Source organism: Ursus arctos, unplaced genomic scaffold (assembly GCF_023065955.2).
Source record: "Ursus arctos isolate Adak ecotype North America unplaced genomic scaffold, UrsArc2.0 scaffold_28, whole genome shotgun sequence".
In the NCBI taxonomy this organism is placed as follows: Eukaryota; Metazoa; Chordata; class Mammalia; order Carnivora; family Ursidae; genus Ursus; species Ursus arctos.
Genome location: NW_026622963.1, coordinates 33,898,363 through 33,922,616, shown reverse-complemented (window position 1 = coordinate 33,922,616; position 24,254 = coordinate 33,898,363). Strand labels below are relative to the sequence as shown.

At 42.2% G+C, this 24,254-nt stretch overlaps 1 protein-coding gene across 4 annotated transcripts in view; it reads left to right on the top strand.

Moving 5' to 3' along the window:
• BLM (BLM RecQ like helicase) overlaps nt 1-24,254 on the top strand; it is an 85,861-nt gene that overhangs the window by 40,985 nt on the left and 20,622 nt on the right. For all 4 annotated transcript variants that reach the window (XM_026510506.4, XM_057303735.1, XM_057303738.1 and 1 more), the window contains 5 exons: nt 2,746-2,844; nt 3,046-3,194; nt 14,389-14,495; nt 16,364-16,524; nt 21,863-22,058. In XM_026510506.4, coding sequence (XP_026366291.1) covers nt 2,746-2,844; nt 3,046-3,194; nt 14,389-14,495; nt 16,364-16,524; nt 21,863-22,058 — 712 coding nt within the window. The remainder of the gene's footprint in view (nt 1-2,745; nt 2,845-3,045; nt 3,195-14,388; nt 14,496-16,363; nt 16,525-21,862; nt 22,059-24,254) is intronic.

Sequence of the window (24,254 nt, the reverse complement as noted above, 5' to 3'; positions counted from 1 at the left end):
AGTTTCGATTAATGTGCTAGAGCAGCCCATAGAACTCAGGGCGGGATCTGAGAGGGTCTGGAGCGTAGGCGCTTCTGTCCCTGTGGCACTGGGATGAGTGACCTCCTGGTGTGCACGTGTTCACTGTCTGCGTTGGAACTTGCCAAACCCCCGACTCTCGGGATTTTATGGCGGCCTCCTCACGTAGGCAGGATCATTTCCAGCCCCTCCCCCCTCTCTAGAGGATGGGGTGCTACTGAAAATTCCAAGCTTCTGATCATGTCCCGGTCTCTCTGGTGAGCAGCCCCCACCCAGAAGCCATCCAGGAGCCCACCCAGAATCACTGCACCAGAACAAAAGACGCTACGGGCTGCTCCTATCACTTAAGAATTTAGAAGGGATTTAGGAGCCCTGCATCAGGGATGGGGTCAGAGACATATATTAGAACCAGGGAGGCTTCTGTTCTTAATCACTTAGCAAATTACAAGGGTTTCAAGACCTCTGTGCCAGGATCTGGAAGCAGAGACCAATATATTTTTCTATTGTCTCATTAAAGCCCACTAGAATACATAATATTTTTAAATTTTTGACATAATCTTTTTTTTTTAAGATTTTTTATTCATTTGAGAGTAAGTGAGTGAGAGAGGGTACAATTAGGGGGGAGGGGGAAAGGGAGAAGCAGACCCCCGCTGAGCAGGGAGCCTGATGCGGACTCGATACCAGGACCCAAGGATCATGACCTGAGCCGAAGGCAGACGCTTAACTGACTGAGCCACCCAACCAACTGAACCATTGACGTAATTTCTTTTTTTTTTTTTTTTTAAGATTTTATTTATTTATTTGACAGAGATAGAGACAGCCAGCTAGAGAGGGAACACAAGCAGGGGGAGTGGGAGAGGAAGAAGCAGGCTCATAGCGGAGGAGCCTGATGTGGGGCTCGATCCCATAACGCTGGGATCACGCCCTGAGCTGAAGGCAGACGCTTAACAACTGCGCCACCCAGGCGCCCCCATTGACGTAATTTCTTAACCAACTGAGCCACCCAGGAGTCCTGCACCATTGACGTAATTTCTGATACGCAGTATAGTACAAGGATTCCTATATAACTTTCACCCAGAAACTCTAAGTGGTAACATTTTACTATAATTGGTTATTGTTCCTTCTCCCTCTTTACTTTTTTCCTAAAATATTTGAGAGTAGTTTGCAGACATGATATCCCTTTCAACCCTAAACACTTCACTGTGCATTTCCTAAAAACAAATTTTGGGGCGCCTGGGTGGCTTAGTCATTTAAACGTCTACCTTTGGCTCAGGTCATGATCCCAGGGTCCTGGGATCGAGCACAGCGTTGGGCTCCCTGCTCAGCAGGGAGCCTGCTTCTCCCTCTCCCTCTGCCTGCCTCTCTGCCTATTTGTGATCTCTCTGTGCGAAATAAATAAAATCTTTAAAAATAAATAAAAACAAATTCTCTTGCATAACCTCAATATGATCATTAAAATGAGAAAATGTTTATTGATACAATAGAATGACTTAATCTATAAACCTTATTCCAGTCTCACTAGTTGTCCCAATAATGTCCTTTATAGCAAAAGAAAATCCTAGATTATGCATTGCATTCAGTTGTCATGTCTCTTTAAAGTTTTTCTGTCTTTCATGATTTTGACAATTGTGAAGGGTGAAGGCCAGTTGTTTTGAGGACTGTCCCTCAATTCGAATGTATCTTCTGTTTCCTCACGATTAGATTTATGTTATTCGTTTTGGCAGGAGTATCACAGAGGTGGTGATATGTTCTCAGTGCATTCGATTGGAAGGCGCTAGGTGTCTCTTCATTCTGTTACTGGTGATGTTAGTTAACTTTGATCACTTGGTTGAGGTAGTGTCTGCCCGATTTCTCCACTGTAAAATTACTTCTTTTTTGTTGTTGTTGCAATTAATATAATAATTACAAAAATAAACGTACATTGCTTGCTTTTGTAATTAGTAGGTATCCTGCTGGGGAGTACTCTGAGACTGTAGTATCCTGTTACTCTCCAGACTTTTACCCAAGAGTCTTTATTATCCATTGATGACTCCCTGTCAGTGTTTACTGTAATGGATGCCAAATGATGATTTTTCTAATTTAGCTGGCATTCTCCTGTAAGGAAGAGCTTTCCCTTTTACCTGCATATTTATTTAAATCAACATAAAATCATGGGTTCCTAATTTGTCAGGGGCCGATAATCAGTTCTCATCGTTTATTTGGATTTTCTAATTGTCCTAGATGTGGCTAGTAGAAGAGCTCTATCTCACTGCTTCTGTGTCCTTTTGACATGTCCCTGTCTAGACATGGATGCCAGATGTTGTCCTTGCTACTGGGACATCATTGCTTCTAGGCCCTGTATAGACAGAACCATGACATACATACATACATACATACATACGAGTGTATGTGTGCCCCCCCGAATAACATGCACTGCCACAACGTACATCTGTAACCCTGTTACCAGCATAAACGTGGTGAACCTCAGGTATGTTGAGGGAGGAAAAAAGTTTTAGAACCACTGACCTAATACATAACTGCTTGCTAAATGTGGGTGAATATTCTAGAAGGTCTCATTTGGAATTTTCTACTACTTCTGCTAATTCTCTTCATCCATTGAAATAACTCCTTTTATGTGGAGGTTTTAATACAGCTTAAGTTGTAGTGGAACTTAAAGACAGCAGAGTCCTTAAGGTGATATGGTGTTTAAATGTTTTCACATCTCTAATGAATACATTTCTGGTCTAGGTCTGTGCAAGTAACAGACTGATTTCCACTCTGGAGAATCTGTATGAGAGGAAGCTCTTGGCACGTTTTGTCATTGATGAAGCACATTGTGTCAGTCAGGTAAATACTGGTTCACGTGACTTGAAATATCAATAAATACGTACTACCAACAGTATTTATATTTTCAGAATAGAGGGAAGTCAGTGACTTATTCTAGCTCGCTGGAGAATAAGGTAGCTCTCCATACAGTGAGCGGTGTTTGCTTTTTATGAAAGGAAGATCCAAATAGTCTGAAAAGCACTATTTTTTTTTTCCAACTAGTGGGGACATGATTTTCGCCAAGATTATAAAAGAATGAATATGCTTCGCCAGAAGTTCCCCTCTGTTCCAGTGATGGCCCTTACTGCCACAGCTAATCCCAGGGTACAGAAGGACATCCTCACTCAGCTGAAGATTCTCCAACCTCAGGTGTAAGTTGCAGAAAGTCATGAATTTAAAAACCCTGGGGCAGCAGTTCCCAGCTTGCTGCACTTTAGAATCGCCTCCTGAGCTTTAAAAGTCCTGAGGCACAAAAAGCACTCGGTCAGTCAGATCAGAATTTGGGAGCTGGGAGCCATTACGGTTCTAAAAATCCCCAGATGACTCCAGTGTTCAGCAAAAGTTGGGAACTGAGGCCCAGCGGCTTTTCACTTACTAAAATTACAACTCTATCCCAGTACCTGTTTTGGAAGTAGGGATAAAGTGTGTGCTGTACCTGTTAACTCTAGGATGGTCCCAGGAGTAAATTAGCTTTTATTTCTCTAGTTCTGGCTCCCATACATCCTAGAGTCTACATCATGCAATAAACAGATGACCCTGCTTTGTCATCTTCCCCTGAAGTCCCACTCACATCCAAGACGTTGAAAACCGTACAGAAACGACGTGGAACAGCTTTTATACTTTGTTTTCATCTCAACAGATGTGCTTCTTGTTGCCACCAAATCCGTAATTACTCGTAACAGAAACTACTATAAAGAAATAGCCCCACATATCTAGGTTCTGCTGGCTGGTCTTGTACTTCTGCTGGAGTTTGTAGAGACAGGTGAATTCTCTGGTAGGTTCATTCACTCGGCAAATATTTACTTCACAGCTGCTGTGTGCTGAGCTAAAATACTTTTCCCTTCTAATTTATTAGTGGGTGTTTTGAGTTTGAGAAATGCTTGAAGGAATGACCGATATATTGGGGTGAATTGTTAAGGCACACCTTTTGTTTGTTTGGAAATAAAGACAGTAAGCTGGCTTTCTGAATATTGTCATCAGTAAAAACAGCAGCATCTCTCAGCAGGTTAGGGGAAGAACCAAAAGTGCCATATGAAGGATACGGGGGGTCGTGAGATTAAGACAGCTATAGGGACCTCTGCAAATTAAACTGGCATTCTTGGGCACATGAATTTTAGAGTCCTCAGAATCTTGTGTGTGAAATCACAAAAATTGGAATGGAATATTTTACTTTAATCTCACTTGCAGAAGGGTGTTTGTGTAGAATTTGGGGACTGGGGGAGATTTTGCTTCCATAATTGTTATACATTATAACATTATATTTAAAGTGTCATATTATGCTCTAGGTTCTAGTGAATCACCTACATGCTAGAAATTCACTTTTATAACTACCTCATTGATCTGTGAAAGCCTTTCTTTTTTTTTAACTAGGCAATGTTTTTAGCTTTTTTCCATCAAATTTATGAGAGATGCAGTCTACTCTTTTAGGCCAGTCATATTAATTGCCAAATGCACAGAGTTAAAACCTTTTGAATAACTTTTTGTAAGTATGGACTTTGTCATTTTTGTTTGAGTAAACATTGCACATACGCATTTAGAGACAGACACCTTTAATATCTTTTCCTAGTCACGTGAGGGAGACCAGCCTGGAAAAGCAATAGATTGTACATTTCCTGAGTCTAGCATGTGGCACCCTGTGCATAATTGGCACTCAGTAAGAATGAATAAATGGAACATATGGAGGAATTTTGGTAAATGTGGGTAAAATATGAAAATTTGGGCAAGTCTGTTGATTCCTTAATATATTTGGTACTTCTATATTTGGGAGAGTTTAAATCTCTTAGTGGAAGTAAAAGATTTTAACAAACACTTTCTGGTACATTTTTTTCCTGATCTCTTTTGCCAATAGGCCCTTGTTCGGATTAAATTTACCCAGCTCCTGCCCCAGTGAAGGCAGGCCTCCCTAGGGTTGGAGCTGTGGCCACCACGCTCCTCTCCTACAGCTAGTCTATGGTGATCTTCTTCTTTGGGAAATACAAGGATAGGTGATAAAATAGAGACTTTATTCCTTTTCCTTAGGACCTTAAAATATAAACTGAGAAAGAGGAGACAGACATATAGACAGTTGATACAATAATATCGTAATACAACAATAATAAGAGCTAACAGTTACATATTTAGCCTGTACAAGGTGCCAGGCACTATTCTTGACATTTTATGTATATTAACTCATTTCTCCACACAAAAGGCTTATGAGGTAAGTAGTCCTATTTTCCTCACTTTGGGATGAGGAAACGGAGGCACAGAGAAATAACTTAAACAAGGTCATATGATTTGCGAGTGCTGGAGGGAGGACTTAAACCCAAACAGTCTGGTTTTAGAACCCTTTAAATACTTTTTAATAAATTGCAGAATGAAGTCATTGGTAATTAGGGCTGTAAATTATGACTGCGGGAACTCAGGAAGGCAAGATTGACTGTAACCCAAAATAACAACGAGTGGTTAATGAGGAGGGGTCGGATAGGGTTTTATAGAGAAAGCGGGCTTTGTAGGATGAGTAGTCTTTTTTGTAAGCAGCTGCATTGAGATACAGTTTACATACCTTAAAATTCACCTGTTTTAAGTGTGCAATTCTATGATTTTTTTTTTTTTTTTTTTAGTTTATTCACAGGGTTGTGCAACCCCACTACTATCTAATTTTAGAAAATTTCTGTCTCGGGGCGCCTGGGTGGCACAGCGGTTAAGCGTCTGCCTTCGGCTCAGGGCGTGATCCCGGCGTTATGGGATCGAGCCCCACATCAGGCTCCTCCACTGTGAGCCTGCTTCTCCCTCTCCCACTCTCCCTGCTGTGTTCCCTCTCTCTCGCTGGCTGTCTCTATCTCTGTTAAATAAATAAATAAAATCTTTAAAAAAAAAAAAAAATTTCTGTCTCCTATAAAAGAAACTCCATACCCATTAGCAGTCAGTTCCCACTATCCCCCCATCTCTCCAGCCGTAGACAACCACTAATCTACTTTGTGTCTTTATAGATTTTTGCCTAAGCTGGACATTTCATATAAATAGAATTTTACAAAACATGGCCTTTTGTGACTGGCCTCTCACGTAGCATCACGTGTCCACGGTTCATTCGTGTCATAGGCGTGTCAGCACTTCATTCTGTTTCATTGACAAAAAATACACGATCATATGCGTACTGTCCACATTTTATTCGTTCATTTATCATGTGGATATTTGAGTTGTTTCCATTTTGTGGCTGTTGTTAGTAGGAATACTGCTCTGAGCCTTTGTGTCTAAGTTGTTGTGTGGACAGGTGCTTTCATTTCTTGGTGACATCTGTCCAGCAGTGGCGTCGTTGGGTCATCCAAACTGCAGGTGGCTTTCCAAGCAGCTGTGGCCTGCAGCATGTGAGGGTAACGGTGTCACTGTGTGTCTTTTTGATGATACTCATCCCAGTGGGTGTGACGTGAGAATAGCTCTTTCACTCACAATTCAGGGCTGAAGTTTCAGGCCTCAAAGTACAAGTTGGTTCCAAGGAACAGAGAGTAATCCGTGGGATGAGTGGGGAGACCTGGAGAAGGGCTGGCCCTGGGGAGGCGGCTTGAAGCCCGATCGCGGGGATCTTGCGTTTCGCTATGATGAAGTATTTGGACTTCTGTGGGCAGCTTGACCTGGGAAGTGGCTTGACCTGAACCCTGCGGTAGAATGATCACCCTGTCAGTGGAACAGAAGGTGGAGCTGAGGAATGAGAGCTCAAAGGCCACACGAGGCTCCCAGGAAGCCCACTGTAGCGTTCTAGGAGAGAGGTGTTGATGGTGGCAGCAGCAGCAGAGGACGCAGGACAGTGTCGGGGGAAAGCACAGTTGAATCAGTAAGACTGGCAGCCGATGGCGTAAGAAAGGCGGATCTCATGGAAGTTTATACTGGTTTCTGGTGCGGGTGACCAGCACCACTGACCGTAACTGGACGTGCAGGAGAGGAGCAGGGGTGGAGGGTGGGCAATGAGTTTGATTTTTAGATCTGTGGTGTGGGAGATGTTTAAGGGGTGGGTAGGGATGGTCATGGTCTCAGTCTTCATAAATTTTCTTTGACCATATGGGCCTCCTGAAAGAATTTTGGAAAACTATACCACTTGTGTATTTCTAACCTGACACCAGAAATTTTTCAGCATGAGTTTTAAATAAAGAGAATGTGGTCTGTTGTAAATAACATTTTTGAATAAAATTGTTACCTAGCCCTTTTAAATGTATCCAGTAGAATATAAATATAATACCAATTTTGTACCTACTTTCACTCACTTAAAAAACACATTAAAATTTTTTAACTTTAGGGGCGCCTGGGTAGCGCAGTCGTTAAGCGTCTGCCTTCGGCTCAGGGCGTGATCCCGGCGTTCCGGGATCGAGTCCCACATCGGGCTCCTCCGCTGGGAGCCTGCTTCTTCCTCTCCCACTCCCCCTGCTTGTGTTCCCTCTCTTGCTGGCTGTCTCTCTGTCACATAAATAAATAAAAAATCTTAAAAAAAATTTTTTTTTAACTTTAAATACCTTCAAAAATTTCTTTAACAGATATTTTACATCTTCCCTTTTTCTCTTTGAACTCCTATTCTCTTTCAGTTTCCCCACAGATTTTTATCCTAAGGTAATATATTTTTATCCATGAAGTCTTGTTGCTTACTCTATCATACTTACCTGCAAGAAAAATTAGTATATAAATTAAAAGTTGTTTTTAGATTTCCCATACCAAAATTTTCTTCCAGATTGAATTATTATAATCATTAGTTATATATAACTGATTGAAATAGTTTAACCATATTTTTCAAATTTTAAGCATACATTTTGATTGGGAATGTGTAATTTAATGAGCTAGGACTTCTTTTCAATTAGCTGATGCTTCCATGGCCAAATCGAGACAGTTCATATTTCTTATTTTTATAGATGTAACCATTGAGAACCATTGCTCACATAAACATGTAGATGGGAATGGAAAGCATTTTATTATAGCAGTAACACTCAATTATCTGAATTTTTTCTGACGTATATGCCAAAATTACATAATGATCTGTCATCAAAAATTATTTTTAATGATGTGTCAGTTGACGGCTCAACTTAAGTCCTTTAAATTTTGCGGAAAGCAAAGAATTATAAACTATTTGAGTGGCAAAATAAGTCAGATCATTAGTTACTCACTTTACTTTTTCTGGGAAACATGGTATAAAAAAAATACTTTACCCAGACTTATCTAATGACCATTAAGTATTCTTGTTCCTGGGGTGCCTGGGTGGCTCAGTCGGTTAAGCATCCAGCTCTTGGTTTTGGCTCAGGTCATGATCTCAGGGTTATGAGATTGAGCCCCACGTCAGGCTCTGCACCAGGCATGCAGCCTGCTTGAGATTCTCTCTCCCTCTTCCTCTGCCCCTCCCCCTCCAGTCAATCAATCAATCAATCAATCAATATTCTTGTTCCTCTTTCACTGAAATGAATCTTGTATCCATTATATTTGGAAGAGTTGGGAAATCAAAATGCTGTTAGTTACAGTACACCTTTTCTAATATATTTTTGACAGGTATTTTTATTGCGGGATATGTTTTTAAATAATAGTTTTATCAAAATTTTGTGGCTACCAGTTAGCTCTTTCAAATACTGGGACATGACTACTATATGAGCTGGTTGGCAAAGCCAGAGTTCATTGCCAAACCCATCACCTAAATTCAACTTACTTTCATTTATTTAAAAGGAAAATTCTGACTTTGTTTCTCAATCCGCATAAACTGTTTAGTACACATCCCCATGACAACTGTCTCAGTTTCAAAAGCAACACAAGCTGAGCACAAATTGATTCCATTTCCTGACACGTCACTTAAAATGACACGAGTTTGACACCCTGGACCTAATGATAGTTCCCATGTTAATATCCGCTGATGCAGTACTCCCTTAGAGAAGATACAGTGGAGTCTCAAGCTTTTTAAAAAAAATTAAGATCTTTATTGAGATATAATTGGGATGCCTGGCTGGCTTAATCGGTAAAACGTTAGACCCTTGATCTCCAGGTAGTGAGTCAAGCCCCACATTGGGTGTAGAGCCTACTTAAAATAAAATAAAATAAAATAAAATAAAATAAAATAAAATAAATAAAAAAAGAGATAATTGACACATCATAAAATTCACCCATTTAAAGGTTAGCCTTTGGGGGGGGTTGTCTTTTCACAGAGTTACATAACCATCCCCCAGATCTAAGCATAGAACATCTTCATCACCCCAAAAAGAAACCTGGTATTCATTAGCAGTCGCCCCCCCCCCATGCTCCCCTTCTCTTGTGTGCCCATCGGCTTTCCCCGAGCGGAGTCTTGTCAAAGCTCATCCATGCTGCCACATGTATCAGTACTGGCCAAATAATCTTCCACTGTTTGGGCATTCCGTGTTCGTTTATACAATCATCAGTTGGTGGGACCTGTCTCTGACTAGAATATGTGGTAATTCCAAGCATCCCATTTTCCAACAGACCGGGTAAACAAACTTAAAAGCAACTGTTAACGTTCTCAGCGTAGCAAATTGTGTACAAGCTGCTCTTAGTGGGTTTGGGTCTTTTGCAGTAGAGATGTCTGTTGTGGTTTTGAGTTTGAGATCAGCAACTTTATTTCCTAATCTCATGTCAGTTTATTATTTTTAGTAATTTGTTTGACTAAGTTAATCAGTTAACATTTCTAAGGTTTTTAAAATTTTTTTTCAGATTTTGTGCCAGTTTTTGATAACTGCTTTATTGAGATGTAATCCACATACCATACAATTCACCTGTTTAAAGTGTACAATTCAGGGGCGCCTGGGTGGCTCCGTTGTTGGGCATCTGCCTTTGGCTCAGGTCATGATCCCAGGGTCCTGGGCTCGAGCCGCGCATCAGGCTCCCTCTCCCACTCCCCCTGCTTATGTTCCCTCTCTCACTCTCTCTCTCTCTCTGTCAAATAAATGAATAAAACCTTTTAAAAAATATATAAATAAAGTGTACAATTCAGTGGGTTTTAGTGCATTGTGCAGCCATCACCACAATCAATTTTAGAACATCTTCCTCACCCTGCAAAAACACCCACATCCAATAGTAGTCACTCCCCCTCCCCCACACCCCTGCCTGCCCACGGCAACCACTAATCCACCTCTGTTTCTAGACTTGCCTATTTTAGATATCTCATACAAATGAAATCATCCGATCCATGTTCTTCTATAACCGGCTTCTTTTACTTAACATGATGTTTTCAAAGTTTATTGCTGAATAATATTCCATTGTATGGGTGTGGCCCATTTTATTTATTGGTGAATATTGGAGTTGTTTTCCATTTTTGGCTCTTATGACTAATGCTAAAATATATGTTCACACACAGGTTTTTGTGTGGACCTGTTTTCCTTTCTCGTGGGTGTGCACACAGGAGTGGAAGTGCGCACTTGGAGGGTGACTCTTATTTTACACCTTCTGCAGAACTGCCAGGCTGTTTTCCAAGGGAGCCGTACCATTTCCCATTCCCACCAGCAGAGTCGTGGCTTCTCAGGCCACCTGCACATGCTATTGTCTCTTTTTTGACCCAGACCTTTTTTTTTTTAAGACGTAAAACATTGTTCTGAAATTAAAGCATAGTGTAAAATGTAGGGAAAGGTAACAAGGTTATTCTTGTCTATAGTCATTTCAGCATCCGTGTGGGTAGAGAGACTCCTGCACCATTCCCAACCTCAGCCCATCTACATCATTTGTACACTTGGGCGGTTCTTTTTTTACCATCATTCTCTCAAGACTATGGTTTCCTTTGCTGCGGCAGTGATTGTAAATAATTGAGAATAATTGATCGAAATAGTCCACAGACGGAGCAGTCTTTTACCTACTGCCTTTCCTTGCTACAGTCCACTACATCTTCCTCTGCCATTTCCAGCCCCAGAAAAGAGCTCTCAGTGTTTTGTGCATATAAATAGCATAAGAGGGACGGTTTCAAAGTATTGGTTGACAGACGTCTCGCAAGACTCTTAGAGCAAGGTATTCTGTGACAGTAGCCAGCAACGCAAGTAGCAGCATCGTAAGTGAAAATAGCTCCACTCCCACCACTTTGCTCTTGATGGATCTGAAATCAGAATATCCCGGCAAGGGCCAGCATACTTCATTCCTCATGTCACACGTTACTCCCAACAGGAATATGTAAAACCCATACAAGACAGGAAGCCCTACCAAGGGTTTCTGGTACTTTGATTAAAGAAAGTTTCAGGGGCGCCTAGGTGGCTCACTCGGTTGAGCATTGGACTCTTGATTTTGGCTCAGGTCATGATCTCAGGGTCGTGGAATCGAGCCCAGCATTGGGCTCCACACTGAGCGTGGAGCCTGCTTAAGATTCTCTCTTCCTCCCCCCCCACCCCTGCTTGTGCACACACACTCTCTTTTTAAAGATTTTGTTTATTTATTTAAGAGATAAAGAGCACGTGGGGGGAGGAGCAGAGGGAGAAGGACAAGCGGGCTCAGCGCTGAGCATAGAGCCTGACACAGGGCTCGATCCCATGACTCTGAGATCATGACCTCAGCCGAAATCAAGAGTCGGACGCTTAACCGACTAAGCCACCCAGGCGCCCCCCCCCTCTCTCTCAAAAAAAAAAAAAAAAAAAAAAAGAAGAAAGAAAAGGAAAGAAAGAAGGAAGGAAGGAAGGAAGGAAGGAAGGAAGGAAGGAAGGAAGAAAGAAAACAGCTGCATGCATACTGTATTCAGTTTGTTCTGTGTGGTGTCCTGGAGGCTTTTACTGCCAGACCAGTGCTCGGTTGTGAGGTTCAGAATGGGTGAAAAAGTAGGGTTTCTTTGTGTTTAGAAAGTGAGGGGACAGTTGTAAAAGGGAGAGGCGGGGCAGGGCTGACAAGCAGGATGTCTGGACTGCAGGAGCACTCTCAGATCAGTCTTCTGGGAAAAAGTACACATGAAAATGAAGGATCTGCAGATTGATTCCTTTATAGTTGTCTTTGCTCGTGTACCATTAGGAAGTCTTTGTGAACCCCTGGGGTATGCATACCCCAGTTTTAGACCACTGATTTAAAAAGAAGTTGGACTGTGGTTTGGAACGCTAAGGCTAAGCAGGGGGCAGAAGTTGGGGTATGTGGGGACCACACGGGGTGCTGCTCAAAGCGGTGAGTGAGGTCCCCGAAGAAGGTGACATGGGGGAGAAAAGAAAAGCTGGACGCTGGGGAGTGGTCCCCACTTAAGGAGTAAGCAGAGGAAGAAGACAAGGAGACAAATTAGAGGAGCAAGGGGGGCAAGTCCCTGGACTGTGAACTGGTCAGTGCTCGTAGGGGGTTTCTGTGAGGACAGCCAGCAACACAGGGTGACGGAGAGGTCAGCGAGAGTGAGGTGGACAAAGACCCATGTGCACACTGCACACGGAGGGAAGGGGGCCACTGCCTGTTGTGCCGCCACCTTACCTGCGTAGCAGTCCCTTCACACGTATGGCTGCCCTCCACATACAAGGCATTCTTCTGTCCTCAAATCAAATGAGTTTATCCTACCACTGGCAGCAAAACCTGGACCCAGCCACCTTGGATTCAGGTACAAAGACAGAAAGCCAGTGGTTTTTTGTTTTTTTTGTTTTTTTTGTTTTTAATGATTTTTTATTATATTATGTTAGTCACCATACAGTACATCCCCGGTTTCCGATGTAAGGCTCGATGATTCATTAGTTGCGTATAACACCCAGTGCACCATGCAATACGTGCCCTCCTTACTACCCATCACCGGCCTATCCCATTCCCCCACCCCCCTCCCCTCTGAAGTCCTCAGTTTGTTTCTCATAGTCCATAGTCTCTCATGCTTCATTCCCCCTTCTGATTACCCCCCCTTTCTTTATCCCTTTCTTCCCCTACCGATCATCCTAGTTCTTATGTTCCATAGATGAGAGAAATCATATGATAGTTGTCCTTCTCTGCTTGACTTATTTCACTTAGCATTATCTCCTCCAGTGCCGTCCATGTTGTAGCAAATGTTGAGAACTCGTTCTTTCTGATAGCTGAGTAATATTCCATTGTATATATGGACCACAACTTCTTAATCCAGTCATCTGTTGAAGGGCATCTCAGAAAGCCAGTGGTTTTATTCACCATCTTCCTTCCCTCTGATCCCCACTCCCTGTACGTAGGTACCCTCCTTAACCATGGGTTATTACAGTTACAGTCTTTCTTTTCTTCCATCAGGACAGGCACTGACATGTCTTTATGCTCTAACCTTAACTGTCCCGCAGGGTTACCTCTCCTTCCTGCAGATGTCAGAACAGAACCTAGGGTAGTGGGGGTCCCTGCAGAGCCAGGACCCCGTAACAATCTCCTCATCTTTCTTTAGCTTTTTTTAAAATAAAGATATTATGTATTTGACAAACAGAGAGAGAGAGCACAAGTAGGCAGAGTGGCAGGCAGAGGGAGAAGGAGAAGCAGGCTCCCCGCTGAGCAAGGAGCCCCCCATGGGGCTCAATCCCAGGACCCTGGAATCATGACCTGAGCCAAAGGCTGACACTTAACTGACTGAGCCACCCAGGTGCCCCTATTTAGTTTCAAAAGCCTAGATAGAACAGTTTTGGTAGAATGGTAATGGCAAAAAACCAGAATGGAGATATCGAGAGTTGAAATTGGATGTATGGTTGGTTGGGGGTGTTAAGTGACCTCTGAGAAACTTGCCATGGGAGGGAAAGAAAGAGGGGAGGTGCCAGCCGCAGTGGAGTATAGGGTCCAGAGGAAGCTTCTGCTGCTTTTAGGATTGGTGGTCCTACACAACATACTCCAACAAAAGGGAAGAATTCACAGAAGGGACTGAAATACAAGAGAGGAGAGAATGGAGAAAAGCTCCCTAAGGAAGCGGGAGAGAGGAAGTGGGCCACCAAGAGCAAAGGGCCAGCAAAGGGAGAGTGTGTCTGTCTCCAAGGCAACCACATCCCCTTTGGGGCGCAGAGCAGAGGACGGTGACCTATGATGTGTAGGGCGTGAGCTCCTGCTGCTGCTCTGCCATCAGCTCCTCTTGTGCACCCTCTAAACCTGGGAACACTGGTGGCCTAAAAATGTGGGTTTTCTCTGATTTTCTTAATCTTTTAAATAATGTTTTATCTGCCTCTGCTTATCCTCAACCTCGTCCTGGCGACTGGGCCCCTGACTCACCTGTCTTCTCTACGTGTTCTCTTCTACAGCCCTCCTGATTCCGTGTCATCTCATCCGCAGACATTGCTCCTTATCCACGCTCTGTCCGCAAACCCTTCACCTGACTTCATTCCAGGGTTCTGTTATGCAAGCTGCCAGTGACCACATTCCGCTTGAGACAGCTTGATGATTAGGTTGGCATAGTGGAAATCAGTGTTTAGTGTGTGAAGGTGGCTAAAACTCTATTTTCTTATAATAACAAACTTCTGTGTTTGGGACTTCTAGGTTCAGCATGAGCTTTAACAGACATAATCTGAAATACTACGTGTTACCGAAAAAACCCAAGAAGGTGGCATTTGATTGCTTAGAGTGGATCAGAAAGCATCACCCATGTGAGTATAGCCATGTGACAGATTATGTCTAGAAATAATAAATGTCTTTTTAGTACCACAGTGGAATATATCGTTGTGCATATTAAACATTTCTTTTCTCGTTATAATAGCACTAGCTAGCTATTTATAGAACAGAATATTGCAACTGTCTCAATCCTGGAAATTATAAAATCGCATTTGGTTTGATAACAATTAACCCTAAGAAAAAGTATATGAAATATTCCCTCCTACACACCGTGTTATAATTCGCGGTTTCAGTGTCTCTCCTCTGGCTTCTGTTGGTATGAATTACACCACTTTCTGTGTTAGGGCCTTCTCCCAAGAGTGCCTCTGAGTTCTGTTAACTAAAACGAGATCCTGAAATGCCTGGTAGTTTTCCATGTAACCCCTTTTCTACTTTCCCATAGAGAATTGTTGCTGTTAACCACCTCGGTTTCATTTTTTAAAAACTAGTATACATGTTTGCAAGGCGCCTGGCTGGCTCTGTGGGAGCAAACGACTCTTGATCTTGGGGTTGTGAATTCGAGCCCCACATTGGGTGTAGAGATCACTTTTTTTTTTTCCAGATTTTATTTATTTGGGAGAGAGAGAGAGCATTAGAGAGAGAGAACGAGAGCACAAGCAGGGGGGAGAGGCAGAGGAGAAGCAGACTTCCTGCTGAGCAGGGAGCCAGATGTGGGACTCGATCTCAGGACCCTGGGATCATGACCAAAGCTGAAGGCAGATGCTTAACCAACTGAGCCACCCAGGAACCCTAGAGATCACTTTAAAAAATAAAATGAAATCTTAAAAAAATTAGTATATGTGTTTGTTTGAACAAATTAGACAATGCAAGGATAGACCAAGAAGTCTTCCACGGTCTCCCTCCCCGGCCTCCTTCTCCCAGGCGCAGAACATAGAGTTAGCGTGTCTGTCCATACCTTTCGCTCTGCCACGGAGAGAGGACTTTTTCTTTTATACCTTTCATTTTGTGATTCTCAAAACAGTACATATAATATCTGCTCACTGAAGAAAACCGAGAAAGCAACAAGAAGAAAGAAGCGAAAGACAACACTTACCTCAGGACAAGTCACAGTTACCGTTCGGGGTTTATTTCCTTCCAGCGATTGCTGTGTGCATTGTTCTTTCCATGAGCGTACTGTATCTACAGTTTTTCTGCCCTTAACCTGTTTTATATCTTGAGTATTTTCGTGGTTTTTTTTTTAAACTTAAAAATCACTGAAAAGTTTCAGTATATCTTATTCCATAATGTCCTTTCTTAATTTCCTAATGTTGGCTATTAAAATTTTCCTAATTTTCAAAGGGAGGAACAAAACTTTTCACAGAAGTCCTTGTACCACTTTATTTCCTAGATTAGTTTCCTAGATGGAAACTGAATCAAAAGCTAGAAGCATTTCTAAGGCTGCTATGTCCTGCTACCCGCTTTCCCCAGCGTTTGAGTGAGGGTGTCCTCCCAGTTTATAGCCCGTGTGAAGTAGAGCCCCGAGTCCTCCAGGCCCACCTCAGGAGTCATTCGGGGGACGGAACAAAAGGTCACATCTTGTGATTTCCAGTACACGTGAACTCCTTGCTTGACTTACTCTATCAATGTGACACACCCCCCCCCATAAGAAGACTATGGAGGTCTGCTTACAGTTTGTGTATTTCTAGGAACATAAGGAGGGGCACTTGGGTGGCTCAGTTCGTTGAGCATCCCACTCTTGGATTTCGGTTTGTGGCTTGATCTTGAGGTCGTGGGTTCAAGCCCTACAATGGGCCCCACGCTGGCTGTGGGGCCTACTTAAAAGAAAAAAAAGAACATAATGAAAATTGTGTTGTTATTTATGTCAAAAGCTCTCACATCTGAATACCGTTTTGTTTCCTGGCAGATGACTCTGGGATAATCTACTGCCTCTCCAGGCGAGAATGTGACACCATGGCTGACACTCTACAGAAAGATGGTCTGGCTGCTCTTGCTTATCACGCCGGCCTCAGTGATTCTGCCAGGGACGAAGTACAGCACAAGTGGATTAATCAGGATGGCTGCCAGGTAACATTTTGTTAAATAAACAAATAAAGGAAATAATTTTTTACAGTATACGAACAAACTTGCACATGCCGGATGAAAGTTGTTTTTACTTTAAAGATTTCAGGCACCAAAATAAGATCAAAATAGGCCTGAAATTTAAAAACGGATCTTCTTGAGACTTAAGTTGCTTTTTCTTTCTTAAATTAAAAAAATTTTTTTTATTCAGTTGTAATTTACGTACCATAAAATTCGCCCTTTCAAAGTTTACAAGTCAGTAGTTTTTACTATATTCACAAGGTTGTGCAAGCATCACCACTAATTCCAGAATATTTCATCATCCCAAAAAGAAACTCCATACTCTTCAGCAGCCACTCCCCAGTCCCTGGCAACCACGAATGGAACCACTGCTAATCTGTCTCTATAGATTTTCCTACTCTGGACATTTCATATAAATGAAATTATATGGTATATATTCTTTTGTGACTGATTTCTCTTATTTAGCGTAATGTTTTCAAGACACTGTGTATCTTGTTGTAGCATGTATCAATACTTTATTTCTTTTTGTACACCAGGAAACATTCCATTGTATAGATGCATCCTAGTTTGTTACCCATTCATCAGTTGGTAGACATTTAGTTGCACCCACTTTCTGGCTATTGTGAATAATGCTTCTGTGAACATCTGTGTACATGTTTTTGTATGAACATGTTTTCAGTTCTCTTGGGTAGATACTGAGGAGTGGAATTGCTTAGTCATATGGTAACTCTGTGTTTAACTTTTTGAAGAATTACCAAACTGTTTTCCAAAGCAGCTACAGAATTTTACATTTCCACCAGTGATGTGGGAGGTTCCAGTGTCTCTGTCTTTTTTTTTTTTTTTAACTATATCTATCCTAGGGGATGTGAAGTGGCATCTCACTGTGATTTAAACTTACATTTCCCTAATAACTAATTGTGTTGAGATTTCTGAGATGACAGATTTGTCACCCAAGTGGATCAAGAGGGAAGAAGCTAAGAACGCTCTAGGCATCCTGTACAGTGGCAGGTGCCAGCCTTGTTGGATAGATCTCTCTAAATACAGGGATGAATTGGAGAAAAATGACTAAATTTTTTTTTTTTAGCCTATTAAGTTTTCAGTTCACAAAAAGAGAAATTACCCCAAAGGTTCAAAGGAAAAATATCTTTCAAAATTATTTTGTAATGGAAAACAGAAGAAAATCTTAGAGGATATTAGCCTAGTGTCCTTGGAAAGATGTCAGTATACTGGACATATATGAACTAGAAATACTTTGCCATAAGAAGATCACAGGCTGAGATGAAGGCACAAGTAAAAATGCAATTTATCTAGATAAGAAAATGGACGAAAGGCAAAACAAGTAGAATCATGTATCAAGACACAAATGGTTTGATTCAGTGCAGACATCTGCATCAGTGAGGTGGTGAATAACTTGAAAATGTCAGCCTAAGAATAATCAGTGTATCCAAGGAGGAAATGAGGAAGGCTGAAGGAGATACAGTAGTCAGATGTACTCTAAAAGAATACATAACAAATATTTAACAAATTTAAAAGCATTATCTCAAAGTTGCTGGGGGAAAACTTACACGTAGACATAGTTCACCACTTTGATTTACAAAGAGCTAAAAGAAATTATATTCACAAAGATGCAGAGGTAGGGTGCTCTACAAAGAGCTGGCAGGCCTGAGACTATTTCACTGAATAGCAAAAGCAGGAACACACTGTCCTCAGAATCAAAGGAGGGAAGCTTGGGACTGAAGGATTTCACAGCCAGCTCACTGTCACAGATGTTGGGCACAACAGAAAGGCACTTTCGGATATGTCAGGTCCAGAAACGCATCACCAGCTTATCTTCACTCAAGTAATCACAGTTGCCAGTCTTCCCTAATTTGTATATTTAACCAAGCAAAATTCCGGTGTTTTTTTTTTTTTTTCCTTCGATAAACTTTTCTAAAGTTTGCCTGGAAGAATATTCAAGTTAAAATAACTGAAAGAATGTGGCAAGAAAATGAAAACACCTGAACACTGGCTTTGCAATACATTATAGACAGATCAGTGACACAGAAATCCTGAATTAGACTAAAAAGCATGTAAAACAGAGTGCCAGGTGGCTCAGTTGGTTGAGCATCCAACTCTTGGTTTTGGCTCAGGTCATGATCTCAGGGTCGTGAGATCAAGCCCCATGTGGGGCTCCGTGCTCAGGGCAGAGTCTGCTTGAGATTCTCCCTCTGCCCCTCCCCTGCCAAAATAAATTAATAAATCTTAAAAAAAAAAAAAAGAAAACCTATAAAAACAATATGTGGCAAGGATGATATTGAAAATTAATGAGGAAAGGAGGATAATCCAACCAGTGGTACCGCTTACCTGCTGGGGGGAATCATTTTGGATCTTCCTATCAAAATTAATTATAGGTAAATAAAGGTATTGTTATTTTAAATGTATGAACTCTGGCTGGAAGAGAACCCAGGCTTAAGAAGATCTCAAAGAAGTAATTGCTAAAAATGATTAAAAATCTAAATAACTAAACACTTCTGTATCAATGAACAAAATTAAAGGCAATAGCAAGTAATGAACAACTAGGGAAATAATGTCTTCTACAACTAAAACATCCCAGAGCGTTGATAAAGGAAAACATGAGTCTCAAATAGTAAATTACCCCAGGCTGTCAAGAGACATCGAAAAGAAGGAGCCACAAAAGGCTAAGTAGAATTGCTTTTTAAAGTGCAACTTTGCTAATTATTAAAGGAATCCAAACTTAAAAGAGTGAGAGACCATTTTCACCTCTTGTATTAGCAAACTTTTATTAACTGTTGGGGACAGTGCTATAAGAGGTGATTTCCTGCAACGCTCCTGAGAGCCTTTCTGGAAAAGAATATGGCAGACTGTTACGGGAGCCTCAGATCTGAAACGCATGTGTGGAATTTACATCAGTGTTTGTTTATGGTTTTTTTTTAATTGAAGTATAGCTGATGTATACCGTATTATATTGCTTCCAGGCGTACAACACAGTGATTCGACAAGTCTATACGATACACAGTGCTCACCACAGTAATTCTACTAACCACTTACCACCATACAGAGTTATTACAGTATCATTGACTGTATGGTAGTGTTATTTTTAATAGTAAGTAGCCTAAATGTCCTAAGAGAGCAACTGGGTACATCATACTGCATTCCTGGGCTTGAAAATAGTTTATGAAGAATTTCATAATGATATGAAAATGTTCAGATGTCAGTGATGGAGAAGTGTAGAGAGAAATAGAACCTAAAAATGTAAAATCTCAACCATAAAAAAGAAAATTGAGGGGCGCCTGGGTGGCACAGTCAAGCGTCTGACTCTTGGTTTTGGCTCGGGTCGTGATCTCAAGGTCTTGGGGTCGAGCCCCACATTGTGCTCTGCACTCAGTCCAGAGTCTGCTTGAGACTCTCTCACCCTCTGCCCCTCCCCACTGCTCTCTCTCGCTCTCTCAGATAAATCAATAAATCTGTTTAAAAAATTGAATAGAAAAATAGATGAGGGGGCGCCTGGGCGGCTCAGTCATTAAGTGTCTGCCTTCGGCTCAGGGCGTGATCCCGGCGTTGTGGGATCGAGCCCCGCATCGGGCTCCTCTGCTGGGAGCCTGCTTCTTCCTCTCCCACTCCCCCTGCTTGTGTTCCCTCTCGCTGGCTGTCTCTCTCTGTCTAATAAATAAACAAATAAATAAATAAATAAATCTTAAAAAAAAAAAGAAAAAGAAAAATAGATGAGAAAAAAGCCAATTCTTTTCAAGTTCTTTAAATCTCTATGTATAGTATAAGTATTCTACAGTACCCGTGCACACATATATGTATCTGTATACATGTATATAAAACACCTTAATCAAAACTGTAGTTTAAAAAAATGGATGAGTTTTTTTTCTGTTTTCAGTCTAGCTAATCCTCACAGTCAAGGTATAATTATACAATCACTGGACAACCTTGATCTTGTTAGATTTGTAAGATAGAATAAAACTTCATTGTTTTTCCTCACAAAGAAATTATTATAGTGTGAAGTTTCGAAAGCAACACAGAAATAAGGAAGTAACAGTTCGACTAAGCCAGTCTTCCCAGTGACTCGAAGTAAAGGCTTTCAGGGGGGAGTTGGCGTTGGGGTTGCCTCACCGGGAGCCCACTCGACCTGGTGAGCCGCACGCCCCCCCCCCCCCCCCCCGCCCCTTCTCAGAACGCTGCAGCCCGCGGGCGGCTACACCTCCCTGCGCAGCCTCTCCACCTGCTCTCCACCACTAGAGGCTCCAGCAGACTTTCTCTTTTCAAGGACACTTCCCTTCCATCAAAGTGCCATACAATGAGAGGGCTGACGGGCTGTAGCTGAGGTGCCCCCGAGCGCTCCCATTCGTGGCCACGTTCTCCGCAGCCTGACTTGCTTGCTCTGGTGCGCAGACACCGACACCACATCCTCAGCCTCAGTCTGGCTGCCAGGTAGTGCAGTTGCTTTTGAAATACTGTTCTTGCAGCCGCTATTTATTTTCTTGGGAGTTAAAAAAAAAAAAAAAGTCTTGCAGCTTTATTTGTATAATATAATCTTGCCTGGAAATGTAATGTTTTTGTCTGGGTTAATAAGTCCTACATTTGTAACTGAAATGGATATTCTAGAAAATGATTTTTTTTTTAACTAAAAGAGGATTTATGAAGCTCCTGAAATTTAACTGTCACCTTGCTTGTCCTAAGTAATATGCATAGGCCAAGATCCACAGTCTCCAGTCTTTTTTTTCTAGTATAAACACCTCTCAGACTTTTACCCACGTGAGTTCCAATAAGAATTTCTCAAGTTTTTAACTTTGAAATTAGCTGTTGAGGAAAAGGAGCTGGCGTGTGATCCATCAGCTGCTCCCCCTGGGAACAGGGACGGTAAGCATGGTGGCAGGTGACAATGCCATTGCTCCAAGCATCAGAGAAGCTGGCAGAGGTAACGTGTGGGAGCTCGTCCATGACCGTGGAGCTGGATGTCATGGCCATGTGGACAGCACCCTCATGCCTTCATATCAGAAATGGAAGAGAGGAAGCAGTGGCAGCCCACCAAGACAGACGGCTCTTGATTCTGGCCCCTTCCATGAAAACGCCAAGTCACACGAGAAAGTGCCTGCCACCACGAGCTCCTCTCTACCTTCTCAGGTCTTCATAGAATTGCAAATTATCAATAGGAAGATCTCACATTTGTCATGCTAAATAACGGGACTAAGTGAAGGTATTAGATTGCTATATAGAGTACACTTTAAAATAGAAGGTAGAGCTTTTAGAGGCGCGTGGTACTAAAATGTTCCTTTCCATCTATTATGAGTCTAAGAGGCTTGTGCTCTTTCATCAGGTTATCTGTGCAACAATAGCATTCGGAATGGGGATTGACAAACCCGACGTGCGGTTCGTGATCCACGCGTCTCTCCCTAAATCTGTGGAGGGCTACTACCAGGAATCCGGCAGAGCTGGGAGAGATGGGGAGATATCGCACTGCCTGCTGTTCTATACCTATCACGATGTGACCCGGCTGAAGAGACTCATACTGAGTGAGCTAAGCCCCTATCCTCTTTAGTCTCCCGATGGAGCCTGCTCCTGCCATGGTGGTGGTTTTGCTCCAGTTTCTTTAAATCGTTATAGAAGTATTACATGCTTGTCATGTAAAATTCAAATGGTACAGACGTGTGTATACAGACATATACATGGCAGAAAATGCCCAAACCATGCCTTGCATACAGTCCTGCCCTAGGAAATAACTCCAGCTGTTGGCTTCCTGCGTATCCTTCCAGATCCAACCTCTGCGTGCGTCCTTGCATGTAACACATATTTCAAACATGCAGAAAGGTAGGATGGGAAAAATAACAAATCCTCACATACCACTGGGTTAGGGAATAAACCCCCCCATATATCCCTCTCCTACCTCAGCCCTCCACTCCCCCATCAGAGCGAAGCAGGATCTTATATGTGCTGCTTACCCCTGCCAAATGCATAGATTTTGGCATTTGTGCTTGGGATTATATTATACGTCTTTTTGTATGTTTTCAGTCTACAGTAGGATGTAATTATGACTCCAATTGATACATGTAGTTCGACTACATAGAATTCCGTGTCTATTTAACCAGTCCTCCTGGAATAGAAACCTAGACTGTTTATTGTTTTTCACCGTTATCAGCAGTGCAGTATTGAGCATCTTTTATGGGTATCTTTGGGCATTTGTGCAATTGTCTATATAGGATAAAATTTCCAGACTTAGACTTGCCAGGTCAAAGTGAATACATATTTTAGAATCTTTTTTTTTTTTTTTTAAGATTTTATTTATTTATTTGACAGAGATAGAGACGGCCAGCGAGAGAGGGAACACAAGCAGGGGGAGTGGGAGAGGAAGAAGCAGTCTCATAGCAGAGGAGCCTGATGTGGGGCTCGATCCCAGAATGCCGGGATCACGCCCTGAGCCGAAGGCAGACGCTTAACCGCTGTGCCACCCAGGCGCCCCCATATTTTAGAATCTTATTTTGCCCTTTGCCCATTTTTCTACTAAGCTGTGATAGTTAAATACACTTCCTAAATAAATTTGCTATTTTTTTTTAAAGATTTTATTTATTTATTTGACAGAGATAGAGACAGCCAGCGAGAGAGGGAACACAAGCAGGGGGAGTGGGAGAGGAAGAAGCAGGCTCATAGTGGAGGAGCCTGATGTGGGGCTCGATCCCACAACGCCGGGATCACGCCCTGAGCCGAAGGCAGATGCCTAACCGCCGTGCCACCCAGGCGCCCCTAAATTTGCTATTTTGAGACCACTTTTGAATGGATCTTTCCAGAAATACTACACATGGGATATGACACTTACCAGGCACTGTGCCAAATATCGGGTCACCTTTTGTGCCCATAATCCCTAGCTTTTGAAGTAGAGATCATCCCACGGTAAAAAGGGAACTTCAGGGTTTTGTAACTTGCCCCCAAGAGCACTAATGAGCAGCAGCAGCAGGTAGAAGTGGGGGGGGAGTACAGTGGTAGCAATGCTGATAGATGACATTGCTTAGTACCTGCTGTATGTGCTAACTGCTTGATTATGTCCCTTCATCCAGTCTTCACAGCCTGTGAGGCACTACTGTAACTCTCCTCATTTCACCCAAGAGCACGGCAGATGTAGAGCTAGTAGGTGGCAGAGCCCTGACGGGGCCCAGGTCTGTCTGACCCCCAAAGTCTGTGTCCCTTGCACTCTACCAAGATAAATCTCTGAGGGCACCTGGGTGGCTCAGTCGCTTAAGCGTCTGCCTTTGGCTCTGGTCATGATCCCAGCGTCCTGAGATGGAGCCCCGCATCGGGCTCCCTGCTCAGCAGGGAGTCTGCTTCTCCCTCAGACCCTTCCCCCCTCGTGCTCTCTCTCTCAAATAAATAAATAAAATCTTTTCAAAAAATAAAGATTCTCCGTGAAAAAAATGAGGCTTTTAAACTTAGCGTGACCATTTGTGTTTTTAAACAGAACCTATATTAAGTTAGGTCCAAATAATTCAGTAAGCATTAAAGTTTCAAACACAACATTTTGAAAAAAAGAATGCTCATAAACTAGAAAAAAACATTTTATTCTCATTCTTAACTAACCTCGATTGCTTATAAACGGAAAGTATGCGCATGTGATTCTCAAACCTTGAAATTAGATTAGACACTGCCACCCTTATTTCCTGTTCCACATGGATTTTCTGGAGGTACTTGTATATATCACAACCACTGCCAAAACTTCAGTT